The sequence below is a fragment of the Panicum hallii genome, chromosome 6 (assembly GCF_002211085.1).
Source record: "Panicum hallii strain FIL2 chromosome 6, PHallii_v3.1, whole genome shotgun sequence".
Taxonomy (NCBI): Eukaryota; Viridiplantae; Streptophyta; class Magnoliopsida; order Poales; family Poaceae; genus Panicum; species Panicum hallii.
In genome coordinates this window covers 42,344,010-42,370,099 of record NC_038047.1, presented here as the reverse complement: position 1 = coordinate 42,370,099, position 26,090 = coordinate 42,344,010, and the positions used below count along the sequence as shown (strand labels likewise).

Sequence of the window (26,090 nt, the reverse complement as noted above, 5' to 3'; positions counted from 1 at the left end):
TGCTTGGTCATGGATGGAGGCATAGAGAGATACGATACTCCCTTTCTCCAAGACACGGGAGCGCAGTAGGGGGCTAGTCTGACTCGAGCCTCAACCTGAATTACCTTTTATTAATGTTTAATCTACCTCAGTTTGTTTATGTGTTTGTTTTTTCTGATTGACTCAAGTCGGCCAGCTTTTGTTAAAGATAGAGAGATACACGCCCAGAATTCGCAACTCTTACTCACCTCTCGCCTTTTTCGTTCTTGGGAGAAAAAAAAGGAGGACAATTCACATTTAGCCCTAGCTTGGAGATGAATTTGTTTTTTTTAAAACATAGTAAATGTACACGCGCATTTACCGGCACCTCTGTAAATGTACACGCAATCCGGATCTACGTTCATCGTCATACCGGTAAATGGTGATTACGCGCCTCGCTCAAATTAATTAATCAGAAATCAGCACGCGGCGCCGACCTCGACCGATAGATCGACTCCATTACTTTCTCAAACGCTCCACTCAGCACTAACTCCTTCCGTGCTGCTCGCTCTTGCACACGAACAGCAGCTTCTCCGAGACCTCGCCACCGCGGAGCGCCTTACTCTTCCTGCTGCGAAGTAGGTCCGCGCGCACTTTGCACCCTCCAAAGCTGTTTTCTTTCTTTCAAGACGAAGAAAAAGGAAGATGAGGGTCCGAACCGTACTTCATTTTAACTCGCCGCCGATTGCACGTTGTGCTTTCCTTATTAATTTAATCGGTTTCGAGGCGTGTTTAGACGAACGCATGCTTCCTTGTTTGATTAGTTATCAAGTACAGTTTTCAACTAAGAATCTTGTGCGTCAAAAGAAAACCAAAGAAACTTAAATTTTTCTATGAATACGCAGGTTTTCTGCACTTTACATTTGTTGGAGGACAGTTGGCTGACACAACTATGTCCAATATATTGGGGTTTACAAATCATCATGAAAATCCTAAAGATTTACTTTAATGAATAAAGTATCACTTTCGGGCTCAGCATATCATGCAAACAGTCATTAAATCGTAATTTTTAATAATTACAGCGATCATCCTAATAATAACTCGCGCGGCTAGTCACTGATTGAAAAGGCGAACTTTGATCTTCAGCTATGGAGTTGAATGCCACCTCGTTGGTTTTGTGCAATTAGGTTGTACAGACGAGCAAAGAGCGTTCTCCTCTCTTTGTATGGGTTTGGAAAATTATGAGGTTTTGGACGCAACAAATTTCGCTCGCAACATATTCTTACCATATTTAGTTTTGCACACCCCCTCATTTATAAAATATAGTGTCTGAATACCATGGTTTTCTAAAAGAAAAAGGTAAACCATGACCGGGTGTTTTAGAGGGCCCCTAACAATGAACTTTGGAGTAGGTTTGTGCTCTAGCATTATAGGCATATAAGATGAGAATAATTTAAATATTTTACAGCTTCTTAATAACACCTGAAATCTTGTTTGTACTTCAGTTAATGCTAGTAATGATGGCATCACTCTTTGAGTGTAACTTTTTTAGTAATGATGGCGTAAACACTTGATTCTTTTTGCTAGTACAAAGTTAGATTTAATTGGAGCTGTAAATCCAACTATACAGGCCTTTTCAACTACAAATAGATACAATTCTAGATGATTGCCTCTTATAGAAAAACTACCAAAATCATTTTCATGCATCAACTAATAATAAATGATAGACATCCTTTTTGGAAAAAAAATAGGCAACTTTTAGAATCCTTCAAATGACAAGCAAACCGACGAATGGACTAGCTCTCTCCAGCTTTACTTAGCATATACCATAAGTGGGATTATTTAAAGAACAAGAGCAGCAGCACCTTGTCAAAAAGCAACACACCAACATATGCAAAACCCTGGCTACTTTTTTACCCTCTAAAAAATGTCCACGAAAAGCGAACAAAAAGGGCAGAAAAGGAGGAGCTCCAGTCTGCCTCGTCATGCTGGGCGAGACAGGGTGAGGTTTGGTCGCGGCTAATGCTCTCCTTTGGTTTCACCACTTTTAGGTCACAGGGTTTTTCTATGCGCGTCGTGGCCTTCGAGTAAGAGTCCACCATAGGAGAGAGCGAGATCAGCGGCCGGCGTACGTGCATGTGCTTCACACTCGCGGCGATGAGATCTCCTCGTCTCTTCGCGCTCCCACGAGAAAGTGGTGGTCAGCTCGACCCGACCGGCCGGCTCCCCGCCTGCCTATATATCTCCACGCCGGAGCGGACACCACCGGAGGCCTCGTCACGGTGGTGCGGCATCGTCGATCGTCTACGAGCGCATTCCGGTCGAGAGGCAGATCGAGGGGGGTCGAGTCGAGCGTCGAGCGAGAGGGATTGTATTGTAGCAGGCAGATCGATCGGTGTCTCGATCGTCGCCGGCCATGGCGTGGAGGGAGAGCTACTTGGACGTGGTGCTGATCCCGCTCGCCGTCCTCTTCCCCGCGGTGTACCACCTCTGGCTCTGGCGCACCGTCCGCCGCAGCCCGCTCAGCTCCACCGTCGGCATCAGCGCCGCCGCGCGCCGCCTCTGGGTCTTCTCCATGATGAAGGTACTAGCTCTAGCTGTCGCGTCGTGCGCGCACGGACCCACGCCACCTTGATGTCACTCATGGCCATGGCCGCAAGAAGTGATCTGATCTTGCCTGCTGCTCGATCGATCGTGGATGCATGCAGAACAACGAGAAGCAGGCGATCCTGGTGGTGCAGTCGGTGCGGAACGTGCTGATGGGCTCCACGCTGGTGGCCACGACGTCCATCCTCTTCTGCACCGGCGTCGCCGCCGTGCTCAGCAGCACCTACGCCGTGAAGAAGCCGCTCAGCGACGCTGTCTTCGGCGCGCACGGCGAGTACATGATGGCGCTCAAGTACGTCGTCCTCCTCCTCGTCTTCCTGCTCGCCTTCCTCAGCCACAGCCTCGCCATCTGCACGCTCAACCAGGCCTCCTTCCTCGTCAACGCGCTCTCCCCGTCGCCGGGGCTCCACCTCCCGCTCACCAGGGACTACGTCGCCGACGTCATGGAGAGGGGGTTCCTGCTCAACCTCGCCGGCAACCGGTTCTTCTTCGCCGGCGCGCCGCTCCTGCTCTGGATCTTCGGGCCCGCCCTGCCGTGCCTCTGCTCCATGGCCATGCTCCCGATACTCTACAACATCGACATGGTAGAGTACGTCCAGAAAGGGAGCAGCAATGGCGAGGCCAGAGTGGACATGGTGGATACCGAGAGTGATCAGAGCACTGAAGTCTGATGAGCTGATGATTGCAAGTTCAGACAGGCAGAAATTCAAGCAAGAAGCATCAGCATGGAATATGCTCTACATTGGTGCCCATTCAACTGTAGCATGTTGTAATTTGTTGGGATGCATCTGTGCAAGCCAGGCTTCCTTTTCACTGGCAACTAACTAGCAACTGGCTAGTGGGTTGGGTTGGTTATTTTCTTTATTGTATTTGTAAGGAATATCCATGGCATATTGACACGACAATGCAGTAATGCTTCAGTCAATTGGTAGTGCGCCGTTCCACGTCACAAGAAGGCGTTTCCTTCTTGATTCAGGGGGCTAATTTTTTTTTAGATAATGAAAAAAAATTCCGACTTCAAACCCCTCCAGAGAGGGTATCAGTCCGCAATTATTATAAATACAAACTCAGAGTTTAGGCCGCACTGTGTTTAAAATTAATATCCAATAATACGCAAAATAAAGGGCGGCAATGCAATCCATGGAACATGAAGAACTGCATAGTTGAAGAATGTAGAAGCTGGCATGCTTCGACTAGCCGCTCCCGTCAATCATCAATGTGCTGCAACAGAGCCCACAACCAGAGGCAATATGTCCCCCCTAAACAGCACTTGCAAAAAAAAAAATTTGGTCTACAATTGTTAAACACAGTATCATGGCTCTCGTCAATAACATTGTATTGTGCTTGTGCCCTCCATATTTAGACCAGTTATTAAACAAATATTCTATCTTTACTGGTGGTATATGTAACACAAAATGAATTGCACGCTATAAAAATTTTGCATAATGACATTCAACAAAGAGGTGTTGGATAGTTTCCTGCTTATAAAAAGCAACAAGCTTAATTCCCATTCCAATTCCTTCTAGCTAAGTTGTCTTTCGCTAGCATCACTCTTGACAATTCAGGGGGCTACATAGTGAGTTTGAGGGCATAATAAGTTTCAAGCAGGGAAAAATTTCTCGGTGAAAAAAACAAGAAAATCGATAATCGCGTTTATCGCTAGTGACCGTTTTGTCAAAAATTCTCGGTACTGTGCCCACCTCTTTCCTCCTAGCCCATATATTTTCTCATTTTTATGCATTGTGATGTCTTATTTTTCATATTAGATATTTTGGAGATAATCTAGATTATTTTGTGTACGGTTTGAGGGATTTTTTTCTAAATTTTGTCCGATAAATTTTCTAAAAATCCGATAAACGCGTTTATCGACAACCTCCGGTTTTTCCCCTTACCGGTAAAAGTTAACCCTGGTTTCAAGTCCAATTACGAACTACTCTTGACAATTTGCACAAAACGAACTTCTGTTGAATTTGCTGAGAATTTATCTGAGATGGATGAATTTTGCATAATGACATTTAACAAAGAGGCGTTGGACGAAGTTTGAAATCCCAAACGACCACTGTCCTGAGCAAACGAAACTAAGATCCGTGTTATATATATAAGAAGATACATCTTTTCTACCACCGGCAACAGAGATAAGCGTACACATTACTAGTTCACGTTTTATCGTGTCGGCATGCATGTCGCATCGAGCCCAGTACGATGCACACACGACGCGATCCCAAATTGATCCCCGTGCCGGTTCATGTCGATCCATCAGTTGATGGCGACATCATTGAGGTCCTCCTCGTCGTTCACCGACGAGTAGAAGGACTGGTCCTCGCTGGCGCGGTCCGTCGCCTTGAGCTCCTCGATCCTGTCGACGGCGGTCTTGAGCTCCCACCGGCTGTCCACGTTGGTCTCGCAGCACGCCATGCCGATCCTGATCAGCTTCACCATCTCCGCCCTGTCCTCGTCGTCCTCGACCTTCAGGTCCGGGTCCACCACGGCGCGCAGCCACTCGCCCTCCGGCGTCGAGCCCACGACGCTCACCAGGTCGCTGCTGCTGCCCGCCGCCGCCGGCTTCTGCTGGGACGACGACGACGCCGACGGCTCGGCCGCCGCGCCTGCCTTGGGGAGGTCGTAGCTCGCCGGCCTCCCGGCGAGGATCTCGAGGATGAGCAGGCCGAGGCACCAGACGTCGCTCTTCTTGGAGGAGCGGCCGAACTGCTTCCGCTCGGGGGACTTGAAGGCCACCATGAGCTGCGCGGCGTGCGACTGGTTCATCACCGGCACCAGCGCGTAGTCGGTGAGCAGCGGCTCGTACTGGCCGTTGAGCAGGATGTTGGACGACTTGAGGTGGCCATGCGGCACCGTGAGCATGCACAGCTCGTCGTACAGGTAGCTCAGCGCCCGCGCCACGCCCTTGACGATCTTCAGCCGCGCGCTCCAGTGCAGCACCGCTTTCTTCAACCCGCGGCCCTCGCCTGCGTTCGTGCGAGCACCAAGCAATGAGCCTCGAAAAAAAATGGAGAATGATTTTTTTTTTAGCTGATCAGGAGATGATGGCTAGTCACCATGGAGGAGGTTGGCCAAGCTCCTGTTGGGGACGTAGTCGTGGATGAGGAGCTTCTCTTCCTTGCGGTAGTAGTAGGCGACGAGCCGGAGGAGGTTGGGGTGGCTGAGCCGGCCGAGCCGCCGCATGTGCTCCTCAAAGTCCTCCCGGCCCACCCGGTTCATCTCCTTGAACCGCTTGACGACGACGGAGTGCCCGCTCGTCAGCGTGGCGCGGTAGCACACGCCGAGGTTGGCGGTGCCGAGCACCTCCGCCGTCGCCTTGAGCAGGTCCTGCAGCTCGAAGAACCGGCCGCGGTCGTCGCGCACGAAGGTCAGCCGCCCCAGCTCCACCTTCCGCGCCGTGCTGCCGCCCGCGCGGCTGCTGCGCTCCTCGCCACCGCATCCCGCCGCGGCGGCGCCGGCGGCGCCGGCTGCAGCCGGCGCAGCCCCGCGCGCCGCGCTGGCTTCGGCTTTCGCCGCAGGCTGCGGCTCGACCCTCGGCCCCGAGGGCTTCGTCGAAGCGGCCGGGCCGAAGTTCTTGGTCGTGTCCCGCCGCTTGTGCAGCGCGACGAACGCCACGCCGGCGATCGCCAGCGTGCCAAGGACCGCGGCGAGGATGCCGTAGGACGTGAAGCCCTCGGCGGGCTTCTGAACTTCTTGCTTCCCGTCATCAGCGGACGCGCCCGTGGACGCCGCGGCGTCCGGTGCGGCCCCTGCTTTGTCGGAGGTCGGCACTGGCGCCTTTACTGCCGGCGGCGGAGTGGCCTCGCATTTGGCACCAAGCGGCGCACCGCAAAGCTTCTTGTTGCCTGCATCGTACAACAACAAATCACATGCTTTACACGTAGACGTTGAAGGAACAGCATGGTCTAGAAATCCATGGCGTGGCTCACCGGCGAACATGTCGGATTTGATGTTCTTGAGGCTCGCCGGGATCTCCCCCTCGAGCTCATTGTTTGCGATATTGACATCCTTCAATTCCTTCTGTTTCAGATCAGGGATTTTGCCCTGGAACTTGTTGTCGTTGAGCTGCAGGTCGAGGAGCCTGGGCAAGTCGGCGAGCGACGCCGGGATGGGGCCGGAGAAGTTATTGTTGGAGAGGACGATCTTCTTGAGCCAGCCCATCCCGGCGAACGCGTCGGCGGGGATCGTCCCGGAGAACTCGTTGCCGGACAGGAAGATAGCACGGAGGCCACTGAGCCCCCTGACGTCGGGCATCGGGCCGGCGAACTCGTTGTCCATGAAGCTCAGCGTGCGGAGGCCGGACAGGCGCTTGAGGGCGCCCAGGTCGAGCTTGCCGGAGAGGCTCATCCCCTCGAGCTGCAGGCCGTGCACGCCGTTCTTGTTGCACATGACGCCGGCCCATTTGGATTCGTCGCCGTTGCAGGGGCTCGTGCCGGGGGCCCAGCTGCTGAGCGCGCCGCCGCCGTCCTTGATCCCGGACTTGAGCTGGAGGAGCGCGTCGGCGTCGTCGGGCGCGAGGGCCAGCGGGAGGCGCGCGGCGTCAGCGGTCAGCAGCAGCAGGAGGAGGAGGCACCCGGCCGGCAGCAGGAGGTGGCGCGCTAGCGACGGCGGCGCCGCGGCCATGTCCGGGGCGGCGGGGACGGGGAGCCAGCCCGCCGGCGCCAGCGCTTGACGACGGCGGGTGATGCGGCCGGCGGCAACGCTGCGGCCCTGCTCTCGTCGGGCGCGCGCGAGTGGGAGGCCGGCCGCAGCTTTCCAGGGAGGGGGGAAGCGGGAGGTCGACGCGAAGGGAGGCGGAGAAGGGGGAGGAGAGTGGATTCAGGAGCCACCCGCCCGCGCACGCGCGCGTGGCGAGGATGGTGGCGAGAGAGATGAGGCGCGCGCATGGCATGCGGCTGCCGGTGCGTGGCCAAGAATAGCAATGTGCCTTGCTTTTTTCTTTTGAAGAAACGCAATGTGCCTTGCTGCCACCGGCCGTGGGGCGCGCTCCGATGAGGTTGTCAAATCGTTGCAGCGCCTCTGAGCTGCTCCCTCCGTCCCAATATACAAAATGTATCTATCTTTGGTTAAAAACTAAAAAATATATTTAATTCTCTCTGTCAACACTAATATTATTGCATCAATATACATGCGTACGGAGAGAATATGCCTTATATCATGGGACTTGAGTAAAAAGTAATTACGCAGGACGGAGGGAGTAGTAATAAACGTGGCTAAGGCATTAGCAAGAACGTGGATTTCCCGCTTGCACATGAGACCATAACGCTTATTTGGCCATTCATTTTGTTTTGAAAGATATGCAGAAAAATGAAATATTGGTGAGAGAATAGATGGTTGGACGAATATCAGTAAAAAAGATCAGTTGAACGTACGGCTGTGGAGGTGTCTTCCCCAACAAGATGGGAACAAACCTAGCCTTGCCAATTTGCCATGACTCACCTCAATCAGGCCATTTCAACTGGATCAAGCCATTATAAAGAAAAAACTAGATCAAGCGGGGGTGCTACCTTTGTGAGAGCAAGTTTCTCCAAGCCTAAAAGGGCATAACTATTTTCTACCTATTTTTAACTATGGCTTATTTATACCACCAACACTTTAAAATAATTTTAGACATATCTGTGATTGTTTTTGCCATCTCTTCTCGTCTTGTGGGCCTCATCTTACACCAATAAGGCCATCACAAACCAATAACAAAAAAAATATTCTCAATAAAACTAAAAACTATTCTACACATAAAGTTTTCAAAAGTAAGAAATAACAATTTCTATTGGTAAGACGATACGAAATTACTTTGGAGAAAATAAAATATTCTGATGAAAAAAAGGAAAAACACAAAACAATAAGAAAAATGTTTCAACAATGTAGCAGAATTGTCCCGTTGTCGAGCCATTAAAATTATTATGGAGAAAAATAAAAACGTTCCGCCAAGAAGGGCTTTTGATTTGGGCTAGAATAAGTTTCCATTTCTTTAATTTCTTTTTGAGTACAAAAAGGCACATCCGCACATGTCAAAGTAGCATGTTAAACCGGAGGATCATATCACGTCATACGTTTATATGAATACAGATACTACTATCTACTGTTGTAATATAAGGATCATTCATCCCACATTTCTTTTGAGACGAATACGTACCCTGGCGAGCAAAAAATAGTAGCACTACTACGTGTAAGACTATCTTGACACGTGTACACGGGGTCCTACTGGAGGACCACAACTTTGCTGAGGATCCATAGCACCAGAGTCATCTCGAAGACGAAGATGGTGTGGAGGAGACCCCTGTCGAGCGTGAAGCCGAACAGGGTGATCCCTCCGCCGTTGTGGCGAAGGTACGTCACTGCAGAGCACAGCAACAAAAAATTAGCATCACTTGATGGCAGCAAATCAATGGTCAAAATCACAAGTTCGATTGCATTGGTGAAGTACCGAGCGCTTGTCTGCTCTTGTACGAGAACGCCCCGCCGGGCTCCGCCTGGGATACGGCCGCCGACGAGCCGGAGACGCGGGACGCGTCGACGTCGCTCGCCGACGTGCTGTCCGGCGAGGACTTGCCGTGGTGCATGGCGGCCACCATGCTCATGTGCCACTGGCTGGCGATGGACACCATCCTCTGCGCCCTGTGCGTGATCCTCGCCGCGCCGAACAGGCACATGAAGAAGCCGCTCAGCTGCACCGCCAAGCCGACCAGGAGGTCGCCGGTGTTGGAGAAGCTCTTGGCGTCCCCGGAGGAGAGGACGACGAGGAGCGCGCCGAGCTGGCTGACGGTGATGGTGACGAGGCAGCAGATGATGAACACCCGGTACCGGTGGCTGGTGGCCAGAAGCTGCTTTCGGATGCGGCGGTGCTCGGCGAAGATCTCGGCGGCGGCGGCGCGCGCCTCGACGTCGAACATGTGGTGGATGCCCTCGAAGCGCAGGATCTGGAGCTCGCAGGTGAGGCGGAACAGCACGCACACCAGCAGGAACACCCCCGTGCGGTACACCCACGACGCCACCGTGGCGACCAGCGCCACCGCGCGCCAGGGGACCCGCCACGGCGGGAGGAGCGGCGGGAGCACCACGCCCAGCGCCGCGGGGGGATCCACCCGGACGGTGCAGAAGAAGAAGACGGCCTTGTGCGCGGCCTCGACGCAGAGGGACGGGAGGAGGAGCGCCGCCAGGAGGCGGAACGCGCGGTCCAGCTCCCGCGCGTAGCCGCGGCGGACGTAGGTGGTGTCGTCGCGAAGCGCACCGTCCAGGAACAGGAGCTGGCGCAGGCCGCCGAAGCGGCGGAAGAAGACGGCTAGCGTGGCGAAGGAGATGGCGGCGAGACCCGTGACAGGCACCTGGGCGACGCGGTTGAAGGTGATGGCGGACGCGGAGGCCGGGGACAGCGCGGCGTCGGCGCGGAGCGAGACCGAGACGGCGGCCGGCACCAGGAGCGCCAGCGCCAGGAACGCCGCGTACGAGGCGGCGCGCCCGGCGCGGGTGGAGTGGTCGAGCGCGCACCACTGCAGGAACACCCGGAAGCTGCGCAGCTCGTCGTGGATCACCGACTTGCACCGTGCGTACGCCGGGTTCAGCAGCAGCGGCCGCTGCGACGGCGGCGCCAGTGGCTGCGGCGGAGGCGGCGCCATCAGCGGCGGGCACTCCGACTCCGATTCCAACGCCGACGCCGGCGACGAGCCCTGCTCCTCCTCGTCAGAGTACTCCATTGCGCTAGCTAGCTAGCTCGTAGAAGCTTCGACACAGTTGAGAATGAAGCCGTCGAGTCGCAGGATCGGAGTAGGATTTATAGCCGAACATGTGGCGATCGATGAGCGGTGAGGTGCCATCCATGGCGCGCAAGTGTGCGTGAGGACTGAGGAGACGGGAGGGGAAAGGAGAGGCGCGAGAGGGGAGGCCCGTGACCGTTCACAAGGGCGGCGAGCGAGGTCGAAGGCTCGCAGCAGCTCGGTCGTGTATGTGTGTAATGCATCAAAAGCGAGCCAAGACGGGGACTACCAGGCACGCATAGGCGCGGGGGGTGCAGTAGCTGAAAGCAAGAAAAGGACAGAGCAGGAGTTGATCTTCTTGGTTGCCTTTGCTGCAGGTCTTCGATGCACACCTTGCTCATGCACTTGTTTTGCCTTTCATCAGAGGTTGTCAATTCAATTATTGAACTATTTTGGTCTTACAGAATACGATGGAAATGAACTGAGATGATAGCTCAGAACTAACCATCCGATGGACACTTGCATGCGTACTCTTGTGTTTGAGCCTCTGGTTTACTACCGTGCTGTCAAATTCTATTTTTCAAAGAGTACATAGTGACAAAGGCATGCTTATTTGTCATTAAAACTTTCACACTTCGTTTAAGAAATACATTTTAAATTTCATCCTCTACCACAAAAGTATAAATTCTTACAGCATTGTAATTTGTAAATCTAAAAAACAGAAGAAAATGTACATATTTTTGTTGAGGAGAAGAGGAAAATATAGACATGGGCCGGAGCATGCTGCCACGTGAGATCGATCAAAGGGCCCACCAACCCGAGCTGGGCCTAAATGTCACCCTCATCTAGCCCGCACGGCGGAGCAAACCAGCCACGAGTTCCCAGTGGAGTCCCCTGTCCCGTCCGTGCAAGTACACCGCAGGCCGACGCGGCGGAGGCAAAAGCCAATCTGCACCCCGGAAATTTCCCAAGCCGAAATCGCGACAGGAAGGGGAGGGAGCACGCGAGCGCAAAACCCTAGCCCGCTGCTCCGCCGGACTCCCCTCCTCCTCCTCCCTCGCTCGCCGCCCGTATCCGCGGCGTCCGGGGCTCTCCCTCTCCGCTCCGAGGAGCGCAAGGCCTCCCGCCGCGCCGTCCGCCGACCGCCACCGCCGGGTCGCCGCCACCCATGTCTTCTCAGGTACCGCCCCGCTACTTCCTCTTCCTTCCTCGCGCCGCCCTCCTCGATTCCGCCGGTTGATTAGGGTTCGAGCAGGTGTCGCGCTCCATTACTCCATTAGTCGCGGCTGGAAGCTTGCTAGCGTTGCTGGATTTGGACTCTGTACTGTGCTCGTCGATCTCCCTCTGGATCCCAGACATCCGCCGGATCTAACGATATTCGTGTGTGGGTTTGCAGGTCGACAGCCGCAGCCAATCCGCTGGGAAGCGCGCGCGCACCGACGGTAGTTTACCCCGCCGCCTCCTTGTTTTTTGTCACTTCTGATACCTAAGCTGCATCTGAGTGGGTTTCCCCCTTCCTGGGGGACAAATGTACGTGTCTCAGGCAGCCGGCGTGAGGACGACTGGGTTTGCCCCAGCTGCAAGAATGTCAACTTTGCCTTCCGCACCACTTGCAACATGCGGAACTGCAACCAGTCCAGGCCAGCAGATCACACGGTACATAACGGCTTTTGCCTCGCTTTATTCATGTTGTCTACTGAGTAGAGTGTACCTGCAAGTACTTCCGCATGTCGCTAGCGCTTTTGCATTTACCGCGTGTTGCTGTTGCTTGCCATTCAGAAGGCCATGCAAAAGCCTATGCAAACTCCGCCCCACTACACCACATCAGGGGGTTACATGGGCCCAGGGACGCCTCCGTCGATGTACCTTGGTGGGGGTGCTCCCCCGTATGGCACGTCCATGTTTAATGGACCTGCAATGCCGCCGCGCTATGGCATTCCTCAGTTCCCTGGGAGTTCGGCGTATCCATATGGATATGGTGGTCGCGTACCGATGGGGAACCTCTACGGGCCAATGCAAATGGCAGGGCCACCTCCATATTCTGGTGGATCTATGATGGGAGGTAACAAGGTCTTCGGTTATGATATGCATGCCATATTTTGATATTGCCTTGCATTACTTAATCTACCTATCAGATTAAGTAGGCAAAATCCTATGTTTTCAATCCTTCCTTTTATGCAAACCATAGTGTGTAAACAATTGGATTTTACAGAACATAAGAACAACATTTCTTTTCACTTGATCCTCATTTATTCATTTATCATAGATACTTCTTCATTTATCATAGATACTTAGCTTGTCCAGCAGACCAGCACTGCCTCTTTGGGGACTATTTACTTTTGCGTTCTGCCACGTGTCCTCAATGACACTTCCTCGATTGGGGGTCATGATGCATGTTTCCCAATCCAAAGTTCTCCATGTGTTCACTCACAAGTGACAAGACTTATCTCATTTACTGTCCCATGAATAGGTGGAATCTATGGAATGCCCATGGACAGATATGGCTTAATTCCTCCTAGTCCTAGTGCAATGGTATGCTCTTCTGATTACCCTTCTGTACATGCTGCTCATGCTAATTTGAGTTAACTACTGCTATCTTAAATGAAGAATTATCTACACATTGGTTGCTGTTACTTTGCATTCCCTCTTTTATGATAATTATAATTTGTGTCTACTCCATTTCTCAATATGTGATAGTTATAATTTGTGTCTACTCCATTTCTCAATGTGTTCATTGCTTCTTGAACTTGAAAGGGCACAAGGGCTGGCTCATATTCTGATGAAGGTTCCCAGAAGAAGCCTGCAGGTATAAATTATTGAATTTGTAGTTTTTACTGATTTTAAATCATTACTACTTGGTTAATCTCTGCCTATTCTCCTGCACTATCACTGTAGGAGCTGGACGTGATAATGATTGGGAGTGTCCAAATTGCCACAACATCAACTTCGCCTTTCGCACAGTCTGTAATATGAGAAAGTGCAACACACCAAGACCTGAAAACCAGGTCTGAGACAGATGAGCGATTCGATATAACTACTTTCAGTTTCATGTATTTGGAACTAAAATCATTTCAGCTTTTTCTGCAATTATCGATAGTCAGTTAGTACTGTAACTTTGCATATGTGCTTGAAGTTGATTATGCTGCCACAAGATTAGTCATGTGTTTGGAGTGTACATGTCTTCATTGTATACTATTGTTCTAAATGGTCTGCTTATGTATGCCTTGATGTCTCTGGTATGCAGTAACTCATCATTGCATTTGTATGCTTGTTCATTTATTGGACATCAGAATCTCAGTACTTTTGATCACCTTTTCTGTGGTAAAAAAAAAGTTAATACAACTTTCTCTTGTTGAGTGTTCATGAACCTTATCAAAGAAATCGCTCATTTAACTGACAATTTGTTGCTACATGACTCATGCCATTGCAACTGTTTGATGTTCATTAGTCATTACTGTTGGTGTGGTATGTGATAAGCTAAACCAAAACACTTTTGTGAACTTTTAGCAAACAAGTTTTGACTATTTTTTTATATAAAAGTAGTTCTCTTTCATCTAAACTTGGGTCTACATTTCTAATGCTTGGGCTTCTGTATATCGTTTATAGAGCCAAGTATACTTTACTGATTGCTTGCATATCTACTCTTTCTGCAGGGATCTAAGCCTGATGGTTCAAGAGGCTCAAGTAAGTTTCCATACCATAAATGCTTTCTGCTGCTTTTATTGCCAGATTTTTTTTGTATTTAAAATGCCTTTAATTTAGTTAATTTAGAAAACTTTATTATCACTAGAGTTTCTTCACAGGCAATTAGTTTGTTTTCTTTGGAGTTTTACGCATAACCTATGAACTAGTTTATCATAGGTTTATGTAATTTATTCAATCAACTTTATTTAATTTCACACCCAACCTCTCATTGATAGAACCAAAGATGCCAGAGGGCAGTTGGAAGTGCGAGCAGTGCAATAACATAAACTATCCATTCAGAACAAAATGCAATCGTCCTCAATGTGGAGCAGAGAAGCCACTGCAGACAAACAATACAAATGATTCAGCAACAGATCAGGACAATCAGGTCTGTGTTTCATGACCTCCAGTATGATCAGGACATATGCCACACCTTTATTTTGAACATTAAGTTGCATATTAAAGTTATTTTTAATCATTTTCTTGCCTCATGTTTGCTTGCGCATAGCTTGATATATCGTGTCCTTACTGTTACAGTGAGTCCTAGAACAGTAATGAGGGTCAAGAAGGTCCAGCGTCATCGTCAAGGTTCAGTCTGAATGTGGGGTCCATCTGTGTCAGTAGTCACTGCTGTCGTTACAAGTTTCTTCCCCTCGAGACCTTAGTTGAGTCGGGGTCCTAATGGTAAACACGTTGGAGTTGGCAATGGAGTCTTGCCTTTTATAATCACTACAGATTTTGGTCACGAACATCTATTTGTCATGTGAATTGGTCATCTTGCCTTTCCTGGCTGAACTTGGTTACTTGTCTTTGTTACTGATACTCTGGGTAAATTGCCATCTTTATATGAAATTTCTCTAGTTGTCTGTGTCATAGATTGTCACCCCTCTGCTATGAAGTATCACTACTGTTCATCATTTTTTTTGTTTTGTTAATGCTGTGTTTCTGGTTGTTTTTCTTTTCAATTCATGGTTTGGTATTTTACAGGTGTTTTTTCTGAATGGTTGGCGATGGCAACCTTTTTTACCTTCCAAAACAATGTTCTTAGGGATGTTAGCAACTTAGCAATGTGATCTATTAAGATACTTAGGAGAGCACTTCCCCTGGTAGTTACTTTTGCTTGTAGTGACTGTTAGGTCTGAAACAAGTCAACAGTGGACATTTCAGTTGCATGACTGCATATGTTTTATCATCTTCCATGTCCTCCGGGGATTACCGCGTTCAAGTTTCACCATTCTCATGTGCTTGGTTAGAAGAGGTGCTCCTTGGTGAAAGTGATGTGCATCATCACATTGTGCAGTGGTAGACCATCACCTTGCATGCTTGTCTCGATTGTGACTACTTCACTGACATAGTGCCATTGGAACTAGTTTTTGTCATGTAACATTACGAAGCTTTTATCAAAGCTGCGACTTCTGCATGAATCTCAAGACAACAGTGAGCAGACAGACAGATCTTCCTGGTGATGTGGCTGGAGCACCAATGAGTTCTCACGAGTTGTGGATGGCAGCACTCAGCGAGTTGCGGAACAGTCTTACAAACTGATCTGCTACCGTTTCATATTGGAAAACAAAGGTGAGAAATTTGCGCCACGTGGATATGCTTCTGTAATGAGCGTCTGGCAGCGCTATAGGAAGGTTGATATGGTAAGCATTGTGATGGTCAGGGGCCATTGTCTTGATGTAACCATTTCAGTATCTGTTTGGAGTGTCTTGTTTCCTTTTATCCTTTCCTTTATTTGTTCCTTATGCCTAAGCTGGAGCACGCTACTATTGTTCCGTACTCCTAATGTAAGTTTTTCACTTTTCTAAATTTTACCGGAGATAATCCCCCCATGCCATCTGTTACCGAATGTTTCCACCAAAAAAGTTGTTTGATGCACACATGCGAAGGAGAGCTTTAAAGTGGCAGACGCATTATCAAAAGAAAACGTGGCGGACAAAGGGCGTGAACTGTTTTTATAGGTTGAGGATTATTGTAACATTTGATGAGCGCGGTACGGACATTCAAGGGGCCAAGAATTGTTAGGATTAGACCCATTCTTTTCTTGCACCACGACTACTTAGAAAAAACAGCAAAGAACACGGAAGAGACGGCACAAATACTACAATGGAATTAACTACGATAGTATTTCCAAAATAAATAATTAAATACAATAATATTACCTGTATTTTTCTGAAAACTGAGAGTTTAATGCCCTCTAAATTTACATTAAACAAAAGAGCACATGCTAAACTGAGAGTTAATGTGGTATACACAAGGCCCAGGTCGTATGCAGATTGTATTGAATTACTAGGCGAGCTCGAAGTTGAACAATACCAAGTCGGAGCGCGCTACGCAAGGGTAGGCGGTTGAGATCACGGAAGCATTTGCCGAATTATGCGGCGGAATTCTCTGAATTCCTGATCACTTTGAGAAACATCGGCAAAGTTTCAATTTGCACTACCTTCCGGTGCAGATATGGATAGAAGCTTCAAGAAATCAAGATCATGATCTGTTACATCCAAGCCTTCGATCTCCACTTCTCCAAGATCAGTCAAGGAGATGTGCTGATTTGCCCACATGTCAAAACAACTAGGTTTTTGAAATCAAAGCATTCGTAAAGCAACTACCAAAACGAGGACGAGGACACGTCTCGTGTGCCAGCGATGGCGATCGGCCCGGCCACGCCAACGGAGATCACAGGAGATACGGCCCAGATGGGTATCTAATTTCGTGCCGAAGCCAAGACATTTCCCTCTCCGATCGTGTTCTACTACTTGCTGAAATACAAACTGATGAATGCAAAGTTATTAGTAGCGGCACAAGTACGTTGGAAAGCTTCATTAGATACCCCATTGTTTTTTTCTTCCGGAAGGTCAGAAAAAAGTTGCTCTTCCTCCGTAAAAATTCTTAGGTGTACTCCAATGTAACACAGTTCAATCCGGGCAGCAGAGAGAGCGCAGTTCCATCCCAGAAAACAGAAGGAAACCGGGACAACGTAATTTGAGATTCAAGCTTCGAAATTTGTGACGTACAATTGATCTCGTATAATGAAAATTTCATCAGTATTATTGGATTTGTTTTTAAAAGTACTTTCATATTAGGGAGATATTAAGAGTCAAATGTTTCCCTCGCATATTTCTCCATCCAATCTCTAGATCAAATGCAAGCCTCGTAAATGCACAATATCCTTGCTATATCCAAATAAAAGCTCTACCTTCGGCTAGGCATATTTCTTACCAATAACACCATATACATATAAGCAACTATTTCCCTCGTATCTATAAATATTTTCCTCACACAATGTAGCTGTTTCTCTTGTACCCACAAACATGCTTGTATTAAATTAAGTTAAATTAAACAAAGCTCTTGGCACGCTTCCCTAAAGAAAAATATTCTTTTTCTCGAAAGATCCCTAGCTAAAGGAAAATATTGAGTGAAAAAACCCATATCCTCTTCCTAATCTGTCCACACCCAATCCATACCCGAAATAAATGCACTACATCCTTGCTAACAAAGTACTAAACCACATGCAGCCTCTCCATCTCTCTGTGTGCGCTCATCTCCCCGTATACGTACTCAGATGTTAGAGATACGATTAGGTGCGAGGCATCCACAAAAAAAGTCAACTTGAGAGATCCCAGCAACGCTTTTTCTAGAAGGATATCCCCATACTAACCTCCCAGTGGCCAGGTTGACTCTGGTCTCTGACAGTCTCACTGCCTCCCAGGTATCCTCCTCAGCCACCGCGTGCGGCCACGTGTCCACCCGCCGCGGCCTTTAAAACCCCCCGCACCGGCACCCCCTGTTTCCCCGCACACCGCGAGCGCAACGCCCTCGTCTCGTCGTCGTCTTGCCCTCGCTCGTATACGAGTGGTATCTTGCAGCGTGCAGGTGACGTGCGGCCATGGCATCCTCGGCGCCGACGAGCGGGAGCAGCGGGGCGGCGAGGAAGGGGTCACGGCGGGGCGGCAGCAGGCGCCCCGCCATCGCGCGTCCGGCGCCGGCGCGGAGGGCTGGCGGCGGGTTGCACAGGGACCTGGGGTGGGTGGGCGTGCGGGAGCGGCTGTGGGGCGGGTTCGCGGCGGAGATCCGCATCCCGAGCAGCCGCTCCAGGGTGTGGATCGGCAGGTTCGACCACGCCTTGCAGGCGGCGCTCGCCTACGACGCCGCCATGTTCCTGTTCTACGGCCAGAAGCTGCCCAAGCTGCGCAGGTACAACTTCCCGGAGACGCCGCGCCCAAACGTCCCCGAGGTCGTGCGCAAAGGGCTCACCGTCGCCAACGTCAAGGCGATCGCGGAGAAGCACGGCCGGAGCTTCGGCCGCTTCCTTCCGCTTCCACCGCCCGTGATCCCTGCCGCACCACCAGCTGCGGCACCGCCGCAGATGGCGGAGGCTGGTGGCGCTGCTGCTGCTGCTGCTGCTGCTGCCGGCGCAGGGGTTGCTCATGCTGCACCCCTGCAGTTGGCGGAGGCTGCCGGCGCAGGAGGGGTTGCTGTTGATGCTACCCCCGCCGGCGCAGGAGCGACCACCGCCGCCGCTGATAGGCATGGCGCCGACGAGGTCTACATAGATGCTGAGATCTTGACCGCTGCTGACTGCCAGCTCCCCTGCAACCCAGACGATGATTTCATCGGGTTGTTGGACCTGGACATGGACCTGATCTTCAGCGAGATCTGATCGATCCTGCATTAGCTACCTGCTGTGTCACCGTGGCAAGCTATAGCTAACCATGTGTGTGAAGAAACGCCGCACTATATATCGTCGTCTGCTACTACATATGTATATACAATAATTCAGTACAACTTTATAGTATCTGGTGCCGGTGTTTGTAATAAGTTCTTGATGGGACCTGTTCTATGCATGTGTCGTCAGTGTTATGGCATACAGATGCTCAACTGCAGCAGCTATTCTTTTTGGCTAGATCCTGGATGCAATTTGTTTATGGAAAAAGTGAAAGGAGGAAGCAAAGGTAGAAGAAAGGAAAAGGCGCGAAAGCTGATCGATGGCGCGAAATTTGATTTGTGAAATCTAATGCGCGAAAACCAACCCATGGTGCGGAATTTGATATTTGAGACGTGGGAGTAGTTTTAACTATTAGTAGTTCATTGTATAATTTCCTAGAATTAAAATTTGAAGAAGTGGAGCAACTGTAGGAGGAGGATTATAGAATTCTTGAAAAAGACTTGGAGCATAGTTGAATTCTAGTTACCATTGATGCTCATCCCATGCAAGTATATGAAGGAATTAACAACTTCTCCTCCCAAGCCACCAGCTAAAGCATGATTAATAGAGCTATGTAACCGAATCATGGCCTTCGTAATATGGCTTAATCTGAGGAATAATTGTAAAATATGATGGCACGTAAATGTTAGTTTTTTCTGCAAAGAAATATCGCGGTGTTACCCATGGTACATATAGGTAACCTCTTGTGCCGGAAGAAAAAGGAGGCCTCCCAGACCATCTATTTACTGCTATTACTTCTTGTATGGCATATACTCCAACAAGGCAGCAACTATTAACATGGATCGTAGTTGCTATTACTAATTGGAGATAGAGATGTAATAATGCAGTGACATCCCCAAAGATGCCTTGAACAAGTCTTCCACACGTACCAAACATTAATGCATCCTTTTTGCCATATCAAAGTCTTAAAGAATTTTCTTTCACCCTCTCTCAAGTCCGTTGTAGTCTAGCTGGTTAGGATACTCGGCTCTCACCCGAGAGACCCGGGTTCGAGTCCCGGCAACGGAAACTTTTTGCTACTTTTTAGTGCATTTTTTTTGCTACTTCCAGTAATTTCTCATCTGCACTCGGAGACAGTTGAGCCGTTGAGTGCGTGGCGCTGGCGCACTGGCAACCAGCGCCACATCGCGTCGATCCCCACATTCCCACGCGGGCCAGCCAGTCTAGACGGCGGGTACGTGCGGTACGGACCAGAGTCCAGCAGTGGCGCTGACGCTGTGCTTCGGCTTGGTCTCGTGCCCAAGTCAGAGGTCTTCCTTTTTTTTTTCAGTTTTGGGGAAAGAAAGTCAGAGGCTTGTACGCGTCGCGGCCGCGCCAGCGCAGAAGCAGCGCCGCGCGGACGCCAAGGCCAAGCGGCCCCGCGCACGCCGCGACACGTACCGTGCGGTGCGCTCCGTAGCCGTTTCTCTCCGCGGGCGCCCTCGCGTCCGAGGTGGCCGCCGGCCAGACTCATCGCCGATCCACCCCTAAGCGGCGCCAGATCGACTACTACGATCCCGTGGGGCGCGAAGGCCGAAGGCTTCGGTGATTTCGGTCGTCCAAGAAAAAAAAAATTCTTACCACCCAATTGCAACCGACTGAACATGGGCAACAAGCAAAAAGCATCGTGGTGACGATATCTGCCCACTAGCTCAATTTCTGTGATGGAAATGTTCTACGAGTAATCCTGATGGAAATGTTCTACTCGATATACAGTGGAAATCCCTCTTTCTCTTCCCATGGTTTGCACGCTTTGATCTATTATAAACAAGTTTAGTGATTGGAAATGTGAGGGGTAGAATGCATGGTACATCGTTAAACTTGCGCCGAATTCTTAAACGGATCGCTCAGCTTGAAAACAGCGCACGATGCATGACTGGTGATGTGGATCCATATACGTGGGCCATTCGTGATTGCTTGCGCGGGTCATTTTAATAAGGACACCGACCTTTCCATCAAACGACAAGTGGCGAGAAGTCACGTGCACCTATCTTAAAAGGAATGTATTGTTCTATGACAAACGATAAATAACAGAAGTTGCATGTAGCTAATATACAAAAGGAATATTTTATCCTTTTAAGAAACAAGTAACGAGAGTTACGCGCTTAGCGGATTGAAACGTGACCGATGAAAAAGAAGATATATAGGTTTTTTTGACATTGCTTGCGTGTCATTTAGTAACAGCATGGGTCTTTCCACCAAAAGACAGGCAGCGAAGAGTCACATGCATCCTATCGTAGGAGGAATGTACGATTATTTCGAGAAACGACAAGTATGCGGTTGGCGAATGCATTACCTATTACGTGGAAGCAATACATGAGCTCTTTGTAGTTATTTCTACGTCATCTAATAACGGAGTTGGTCTAAGAAGTAGCAAGAAGTCATATACACCTAGCACATATAAAGTACTATTTATTCGAGAAATGACAAGTAACACGCAGCTATTATGTAGAAGGTATATATACTATTCAGTTCTTTTGGAAAACAATATGTAATGGGAGTCATGCACTTAGCTAGAGCATAATCGGTGATGTGGGAGCCATACATAAGTTATTTTCCATTACTTGTGTCTCAATTAATAGCGGTGTTAGTTATTTCATCACAATATCATAAAAGGAATATACTATTCTTTCAAGAAGCGACAAGTAACTAGAGTCACACACATCTATCATATAGAAGGAACATACAATTATTTCCAGAATTGACAAGTAATTGAAGTCATATGCGCCCAACGATGATGACCGATGACGTGGGAGGTTAATTATCTTGATAAGTTGGATTAAGCTAATCACAACGGGGGTTTTATATCCCTGTTTCCAAGAATGCCACGTCAGCTTGGGGGATGAGTGAAACACTATGCCTCAATGGAGAGTTTTATTTCACTATTTCCAAAGCTAACCAGTGTAATTAATGCTAGTTGATCTATTGGCGCACGAGATCCCCCATGAAACAACGGCGGTCACAGTGGTCGTTTCACGCCATTTCCAACATCTTGGAAACGAGTTAGCAGAGTGTCGTGGGAATGAAATTGGATCCTTCTCTTCCCTCATTAAATCAGTGCCACATCATTAAAAATGATGATGTGTCATGGTAATTAATGTTATGAAACTCATCATGAAACTCCTATTGTGATTAGCCTTAGTATCTAAAAAATTGCAATAGTTAACACTACTACAAACTCTTAGCATGTATGTAATTTTCCTCTATAGTTAAATTCTGGACACTCTGCTTTAGTGAGTGGTGCAGATGACATTTCCAATCTCTCATAAATTGCCCTACAAATCATATATAGAATCCCTCCATCTAGGCTTAAAAAAGAGGGAGGATCGGATGTGCACCTTTTTCTTTATTAATTTTTTCCCTCAAATACACACGAGAGCCACGTATCTTTATATATATATATATATATATATATATATATATATATTAGAGGAGAAAACTTGAAGTTCAAATTACAAATATTTTTCTTTGTTAATACCGTGTACCAGTAGTTTTGCAGGCCTTGCTTTGGATTAAAAAAGAAGAAGAAGTGAAAATCACATCCTACCACCGCCCAATCTCTCTATCAACAACATCCAACGTAGTAAATGCCACTATATCTATACCAACAAAACCATGTCCCTCGTCTCGACTTCTACTCAACCAACATGTGTATGCATCAATGTAGGCACTACTCTTAACTCTTAGAGATAGATTCGCATCCGTATTCGGTGGCAAAGGCTTCATCATCGTCATTAATCAATCAGATGAGGAAAAAAATCTGTGCACAGTTAACCTTCCATCAGGATGCATCATGACACTCAGAGGATTAAGCTCCCTCATGTATCCTCGTCAGTGAACACTTGCAGCACCATGTCAACTCATGGCGCCTATAAAATCGAACCCTTCCCCAGTTCCCCCTCCGCCGCGCCCCGTCCTCGATCACACCACCGCAGTCTCTTCTACCTCTCGCTCTCGTGTGTAATTTCTTTGCAGCTTGCAGGTGACGTGCTATGGCGAGGAAGGCGGCGCAGGCCCACAGCGTTGGCGGGCAGCAGCCGGCTGCGGCAGCGAGGCAGCTGAAGCGCTCGGCGTGGACCGGCGTGCGGGCCCGGCAGTGGGGCGGGTGGGCGGTGGAGATCCGCGTGCCGCTCTCCCGCCAGAGGCTCTGGGTCGGCGCGTTCGAGACCGACAGGCAGGCGGCGCTCGCCTACGACGCCGCCATATTCTGCTTCTACGGCGAGGACCTGCCGAGGAACCGCAGGTTCAACTTCCCCGCCGCGCCACGCCCCGACATCGGCGAGGTCGTGCGCGCCCGGCTCAGCGTCGCCGCCAAGGACATCGCCAACAGGCACGCCCGGCTCAGCGTCGCCGCCAAGGACATCGCCAACAGACATCGCCAACAGGCACGCTCGAGGCCTCCAGCTGGGCCTCGTTCTTCCGCCGCCAGCGTGCGCCGCAGCCGAAACCCTGCAGCAGGCGGCTGTGGCGGCTGGTCCTTCTGCCGGCGCGGGTGCACCTGCTGCGCCTGCTGCTGGTTACCATGGGCGCAACCCAAACGGCGAGGTAGAAACTACCTTGCGGCTGTGCCTGTGATAGCCCTTGTGCTTGTGTTGTGTCCTGCGATCACTGAAGCATACATGTCTCCGGGGTCTCAATAACATTTCTGGACTGTCTGGTTACACATTTGTAGTCCGTGCAGCAAATTAAATCACTACAGCAAATTTGTTGTGTGTTTCAGTGTGTAAGATGTAACAAGTTCTAGAAATGGAAATTGTTTTACTTGTCCGAAATTGATGCGAATGGCCATGTTACCGTACACAATGGTCAATTGCAGCAGGTATTTTTTGATATTTGGAAATGATCTGGTAGGGTAGAATGTGAAAGGATTAAATTAGAGAGAGAGAGAGAGAGAGAGAGAGAAACCACGAAAACCGACCGTTCATGCAAAATTTGATTTGAAATCTCAGAATGGGCGTGTACAGAATTTCAGCCTCCTACTTGGGTTGAAATTCAAAGCAGTAAACGACACTGCACTAGTCATGAAAAAAATCATGGCCGAGTTGGTATATCATATAATCTAGTCACTGAAAAATGATTTGGCTCATCTGTACGGTGATGTAAACTGCAAATACTTGACTTGTTTCTTCTTCTGTATGGTCGACATGCTATTCAAAACTCATCGTATATTTGGACTGAGATGACATTTGAATTTATTATGGATTACATGTATGATCTTGATGGATTACCTGTGTAATTAATGTAATTATGTTCCTGATGGCCCGATGGTTCATTTCCCCCGCGGGGGCGGCGGGGGGGGGGGGGGGGGGGGTTGGTGTCCTTTGTTATGAGAGTGAAAGACCATTCCTGTCTGATCGCTTTTCATAACGGCTGTAGTGGCATAAACAATACTTGACCAATCAACCTTAGGCCGCCCGGCTACTCAAGAGCAAAACATGTCTTTCCTGTGTCAGCTAACTCCTCATGGTTAGCTATCAGGAATTCTACTCTTCACGGTTATTATGACTTTCTTGATGGTTTTTGTCATCATGAACTAGGGTATTTTCTATGTGATTGCTTACATGTCCTCTAATAATGAGATTGGTCTTTTCCCTAAAAGATAGGTACTCCTAGTAAGAAGTCACATGCATATATCATAGAACAAATGTACTATTCTTCCACGAAATGATAAGTAATGGAGTCGCATGTAGCTACCATGTATATAGAAGGAATATATTGTTCTTTTGAGAAACGATGAACAAAGCCATTGCATGCACTCAGCGATGCCATGACCAATGACGTGGGGCAGTGGAAGCTATATGTAGGACCTTTATGGTTGCTTGTGCGGTATTTAAAAATGATATTATTTTTTTTCGAGAAGTCATGTGCACCTACCATATAAGCAACATATTTTTTCGAGAAACAAAAAGTAATGAGAGTTACACATAGATACTTACTTGTTCTTTCGAGAAATGATACGTAATGGAATTTATGTGCTCAAAGAAAGCGTGTCCATATGTGGACTCTTTTACCATTGCACTTGCTAACAGCATAGGTCTTTCCATCAAAGTACAGAAATAGCAAAGAGCAACGTGCACCTACCATAAAAGAAACATATTATTCTTTCGAGAATCGACAAGTAACGGAAGGATTCACACATCACAACCATATAAAAGAAATATATTGTTTTTTCAAGAAATGATAAGTAACAAGAGTCATGCCCTCAGTCAAGGCATGACCGATGACATAGGAGCCGTACGTGAGCTCCTTTTGATTGATTGCATGACATTTAATAACGGAATTGGTTTTTTTTATCAAAAGACAAGTAGCAAGGATCTACGAGCACCTACCATAAAAGGAACATACTATTTTTTCAAGAAACGACAAGTAACGAGGGTTACACATAGCTACCATATAGAAGGAAAATACATTGTTCTTTTGAGAAATGATTAAGTAACAGGAGTCATGTGCTCAGCCAAGGTATGAATGATGATGTACTAGATGTATGTGGGCTTTTTGCGATTGTCTGTGTGTCAGTCTTGTCTTTCTTACAAAAACAAGTAGCAAGGAGCCACGTGCTTCTAACATAGAAGCAACATGCTATTCTTCAAGAAATGATAAGTACCAGAGTCATGTGTGTACCCTTATTTCAGGAAATGACAAGAAATTCTAATGACATGGGAGCCATATGCGCTAAACTTAAGTAGGTTCTTTGCGATTGCTTACATGTCAATAACAGCTCTATTAAAGTTGCAGTGATCACAAGTTACCAGCTTAACTAATAAGTTTCAACTTGTGGTTTGTGTGGTGCACCACTGTGAAATATTATCATGAAAACTACTTTCTGATATATAGGTGATCCTGGTAGTGCAAATATCAAAACATGGATGCTCTCAAGTAACAAAATATCCAAAACTATGAATAATATCAGCTTTTGATTTTTTTTTTGTTGCATCACAAGACTAAATTGATTTATTATGCCGGTTATTTCCCTTGTAAAGAACTAAAGATCGAGATAAAACAACTAAAGATATAAACCAAGCGAAGCAGCGTGGAAGTTTATCTTCGATGTTGCTAAAACATAAAAGCATTAGAATAAGACACATGGCCTTTTAGCCCTGAAATATGGAAACTGGCATATCTGATTTCCTCACGTCAAGTTGACCAGGACTGCAAGCACTAGAGTTATCTATTTGGTCTTGAAAAATAGTGAGGATATTCACTTTATTTGTTTTAAGCTTGCACTTTTATCTTTGCAGGCTGTGCTTAGAACTAAAAGAAAAATTGAACTTACAAAATGCCACTGTATCTCTACCAACAAGCCGCATCTCCATCTCGACCTACACGCGTATGCATCAATGCAGGCGCTAGACTCTAAGATCTTAGAGATAGAATTGCATCAGCAGCAGCGACCGTTTTTATTCGGTGGAATTGCATCATGCATGACACTCGGCTCCCTCACC

General features: G+C 48.4%; 6 protein-coding genes and 1 non-coding gene across 8 annotated transcripts; 5 read left to right on the top strand and 2 right to left on the bottom strand.

Annotated features, from left to right (window-relative positions):
- Positions 1 to 2,112: 2,112 nt before the first annotated feature.
- LOC112897521 lies at positions 2,113 to 3,490 on the top strand. The gene is made up of 2 exons (XM_025965829.1): positions 2,113 to 2,542; positions 2,667 to 3,490. Exons 1-2 carry the CDS (start codon positions 2,375 to 2,377, stop codon positions 3,234 to 3,236), a joined length of 738 nt encoding a protein of 245 aa, XP_025821614.1. The 5' UTR covers positions 2,113 to 2,374; the 3' UTR covers positions 3,237 to 3,490.
- A 1,150-nt stretch (positions 3,491 to 4,640) lies between these two features.
- LOC112897736 (probable LRR receptor-like serine/threonine-protein kinase At4g31250) lies at positions 4,641 to 7,208 on the bottom strand. The gene is made up of 3 exons (XM_025966131.1): positions 6,495 to 7,208; positions 5,622 to 6,410; positions 4,641 to 5,531 (listed from the first exon to the last, which is right to left on the bottom strand). Exons 1-3 carry the CDS (start codon positions 7,186 to 7,188, stop codon positions 4,822 to 4,824), a joined length of 2,193 nt encoding a protein of 730 aa, XP_025821916.1. The 5' UTR covers positions 7,189 to 7,208; the 3' UTR covers positions 4,641 to 4,821.
- Positions 7,209 to 8,650: 1,442 nt separating this feature from the next.
- On the bottom strand, positions 8,651 to 10,291 carry LOC112897259. Its single transcript, XM_025965525.1, has 2 exons — positions 8,990 to 10,291; positions 8,651 to 8,900 (listed from the first exon to the last, which is right to left on the bottom strand). Exons 1-2 carry the CDS (start codon positions 10,254 to 10,256, stop codon positions 8,764 to 8,766), a joined length of 1,404 nt encoding a protein of 467 aa, XP_025821310.1. The 5' UTR covers positions 10,257 to 10,291; the 3' UTR covers positions 8,651 to 8,763.
- Positions 10,292 to 11,177: 886 nt separating this feature from the next.
- Positions 11,178 to 15,132, top strand: LOC112897387 (ranBP2-type zinc finger protein At1g67325). 2 transcript variants are annotated; one of them, XM_025965675.1, is made up of 10 exons: positions 11,178 to 11,436; positions 11,653 to 11,698; positions 11,800 to 11,912; positions 12,036 to 12,318; positions 12,727 to 12,788; positions 13,011 to 13,062; positions 13,152 to 13,261; positions 13,910 to 13,940; positions 14,177 to 14,328; positions 14,928 to 15,132. In XM_025965675.1, exons 1-10 carry the CDS (start codon positions 11,425 to 11,427, stop codon positions 15,003 to 15,005), a joined length of 939 nt encoding a protein of 312 aa, XP_025821460.1. In that variant the 5' UTR covers positions 11,178 to 11,424; the 3' UTR covers positions 15,006 to 15,132. The 2 variants fall into 2 exon arrangements, with proteins under 2 accessions (XP_025821460.1, XP_025821461.1); XM_025965676.1 differs by lacking the exon at positions 14,928 to 15,132 and adding an exon at positions 14,478 to 14,815 and having other exon boundaries at positions 11,179 to 11,436.
- A 2,697-nt stretch (positions 15,133 to 17,829) lies between these two features.
- On the top strand, positions 17,830 to 18,603 carry LOC112898348 (ethylene-responsive transcription factor ABI4-like). The gene has a single exon (XM_025966682.1). The coding sequence runs from the start codon at positions 17,830 to 17,832 to the stop codon at positions 18,601 to 18,603; it is 774 nt and encodes a 257-aa protein (XP_025822467.1).
- Positions 18,604 to 19,604: 1,001 nt separating this feature from the next.
- Positions 19,605 to 19,677, top strand: TRNAE-CUC. The gene has a single exon. It is a non-coding gene; the product is annotated as a tRNA-Glu (tRNA).
- Positions 19,678 to 22,640: 2,963 nt separating this feature from the next.
- Positions 22,641 to 24,251, top strand: LOC112898347 (ethylene-responsive transcription factor ERF017-like). The gene is made up of 2 exons (XM_025966680.1): positions 22,641 to 23,033; positions 24,186 to 24,251. Exons 1-2 carry the CDS (start codon positions 22,641 to 22,643, stop codon positions 24,249 to 24,251), a joined length of 459 nt encoding a protein of 152 aa, XP_025822465.1.
- Positions 24,252 to 26,090: the final 1,839 nt, after the last annotated feature.

Excerpts from the sequence above, each read along its gene's own strand:
- LOC112897521 (XM_025965829.1), top strand. The coding sequence starts at position 2,375 with ATGGCGTGGAGGGAGAGCTACTTGGACGTGGTGCTGATCCCGCTCGCC. Across the intron at positions 2,543-2,666 it reads GGGTCTTCTCCATGATGAAG|AACAACGAGAAGCAGGCGAT; the intron begins GTACTAGCTCTA and ends GGATGCATGCAG.
- LOC112897736 (XM_025966131.1), bottom strand. The coding sequence starts at position 7,188 with ATGGCCGCGGCGCCGCCGTCGCTAGCGCGCCACCTCCTGCTGCCGGCC. Across the intron at positions 6,411-6,494 it reads CAAATCCGACATGTTCGCCG|GCAACAAGAAGCTTTGCGGT; the intron begins GTGAGCCACGCC and ends TGTACGATGCAG. Across the intron at positions 5,532-5,621 it reads CTTGGCCAACCTCCTCCATG|GCGAGGGCCGCGGGTTGAAG; the intron begins GTGACTAGCCAT and ends GCACGAACGCAG.
- LOC112897259 (XM_025965525.1), bottom strand. The coding sequence starts at position 10,256 with ATGGAGTACTCTGACGAGGAGGAGCAGGGCTCGTCGCCGGCGTCGGCG. Across the intron at positions 8,901-8,989 it reads CAAGAGCAGACAAGCGCTCG|TGACGTACCTTCGCCACAAC; the intron begins GTACTTCACCAA and ends TGTGCTCTGCAG.
- LOC112897387 (XM_025965675.1), top strand. Across the intron at positions 12,319-12,726 it reads TGGTGGATCTATGATGGGAG|GTGGAATCTATGGAATGCCC; the intron begins GTAACAAGGTCT and ends TCCCATGAATAG. Across the intron at positions 13,063-13,151 it reads TTCCCAGAAGAAGCCTGCAG|GAGCTGGACGTGATAATGAT; the intron begins GTATAAATTATT and ends CTATCACTGTAG.
- LOC112898348 (XM_025966682.1), top strand. The coding sequence starts at position 17,830 with ATGGCATCCTCGGCGCCGACGAGCGGGAGCAGCGGGGCGGCGAGGAAG.
- LOC112898347 (XM_025966680.1), top strand. The coding sequence starts at position 22,641 with ATGGCGAGGAAGGCGGCGCAGGCCCACAGCGTTGGCGGGCAGCAGCCG. Across the intron at positions 23,034-24,185 it reads CCAACAGACATCGCCAACAG|GGTATTTTCTATGTGATTGC; the intron begins GCACGCTCGAGG and ends ATCATGAACTAG.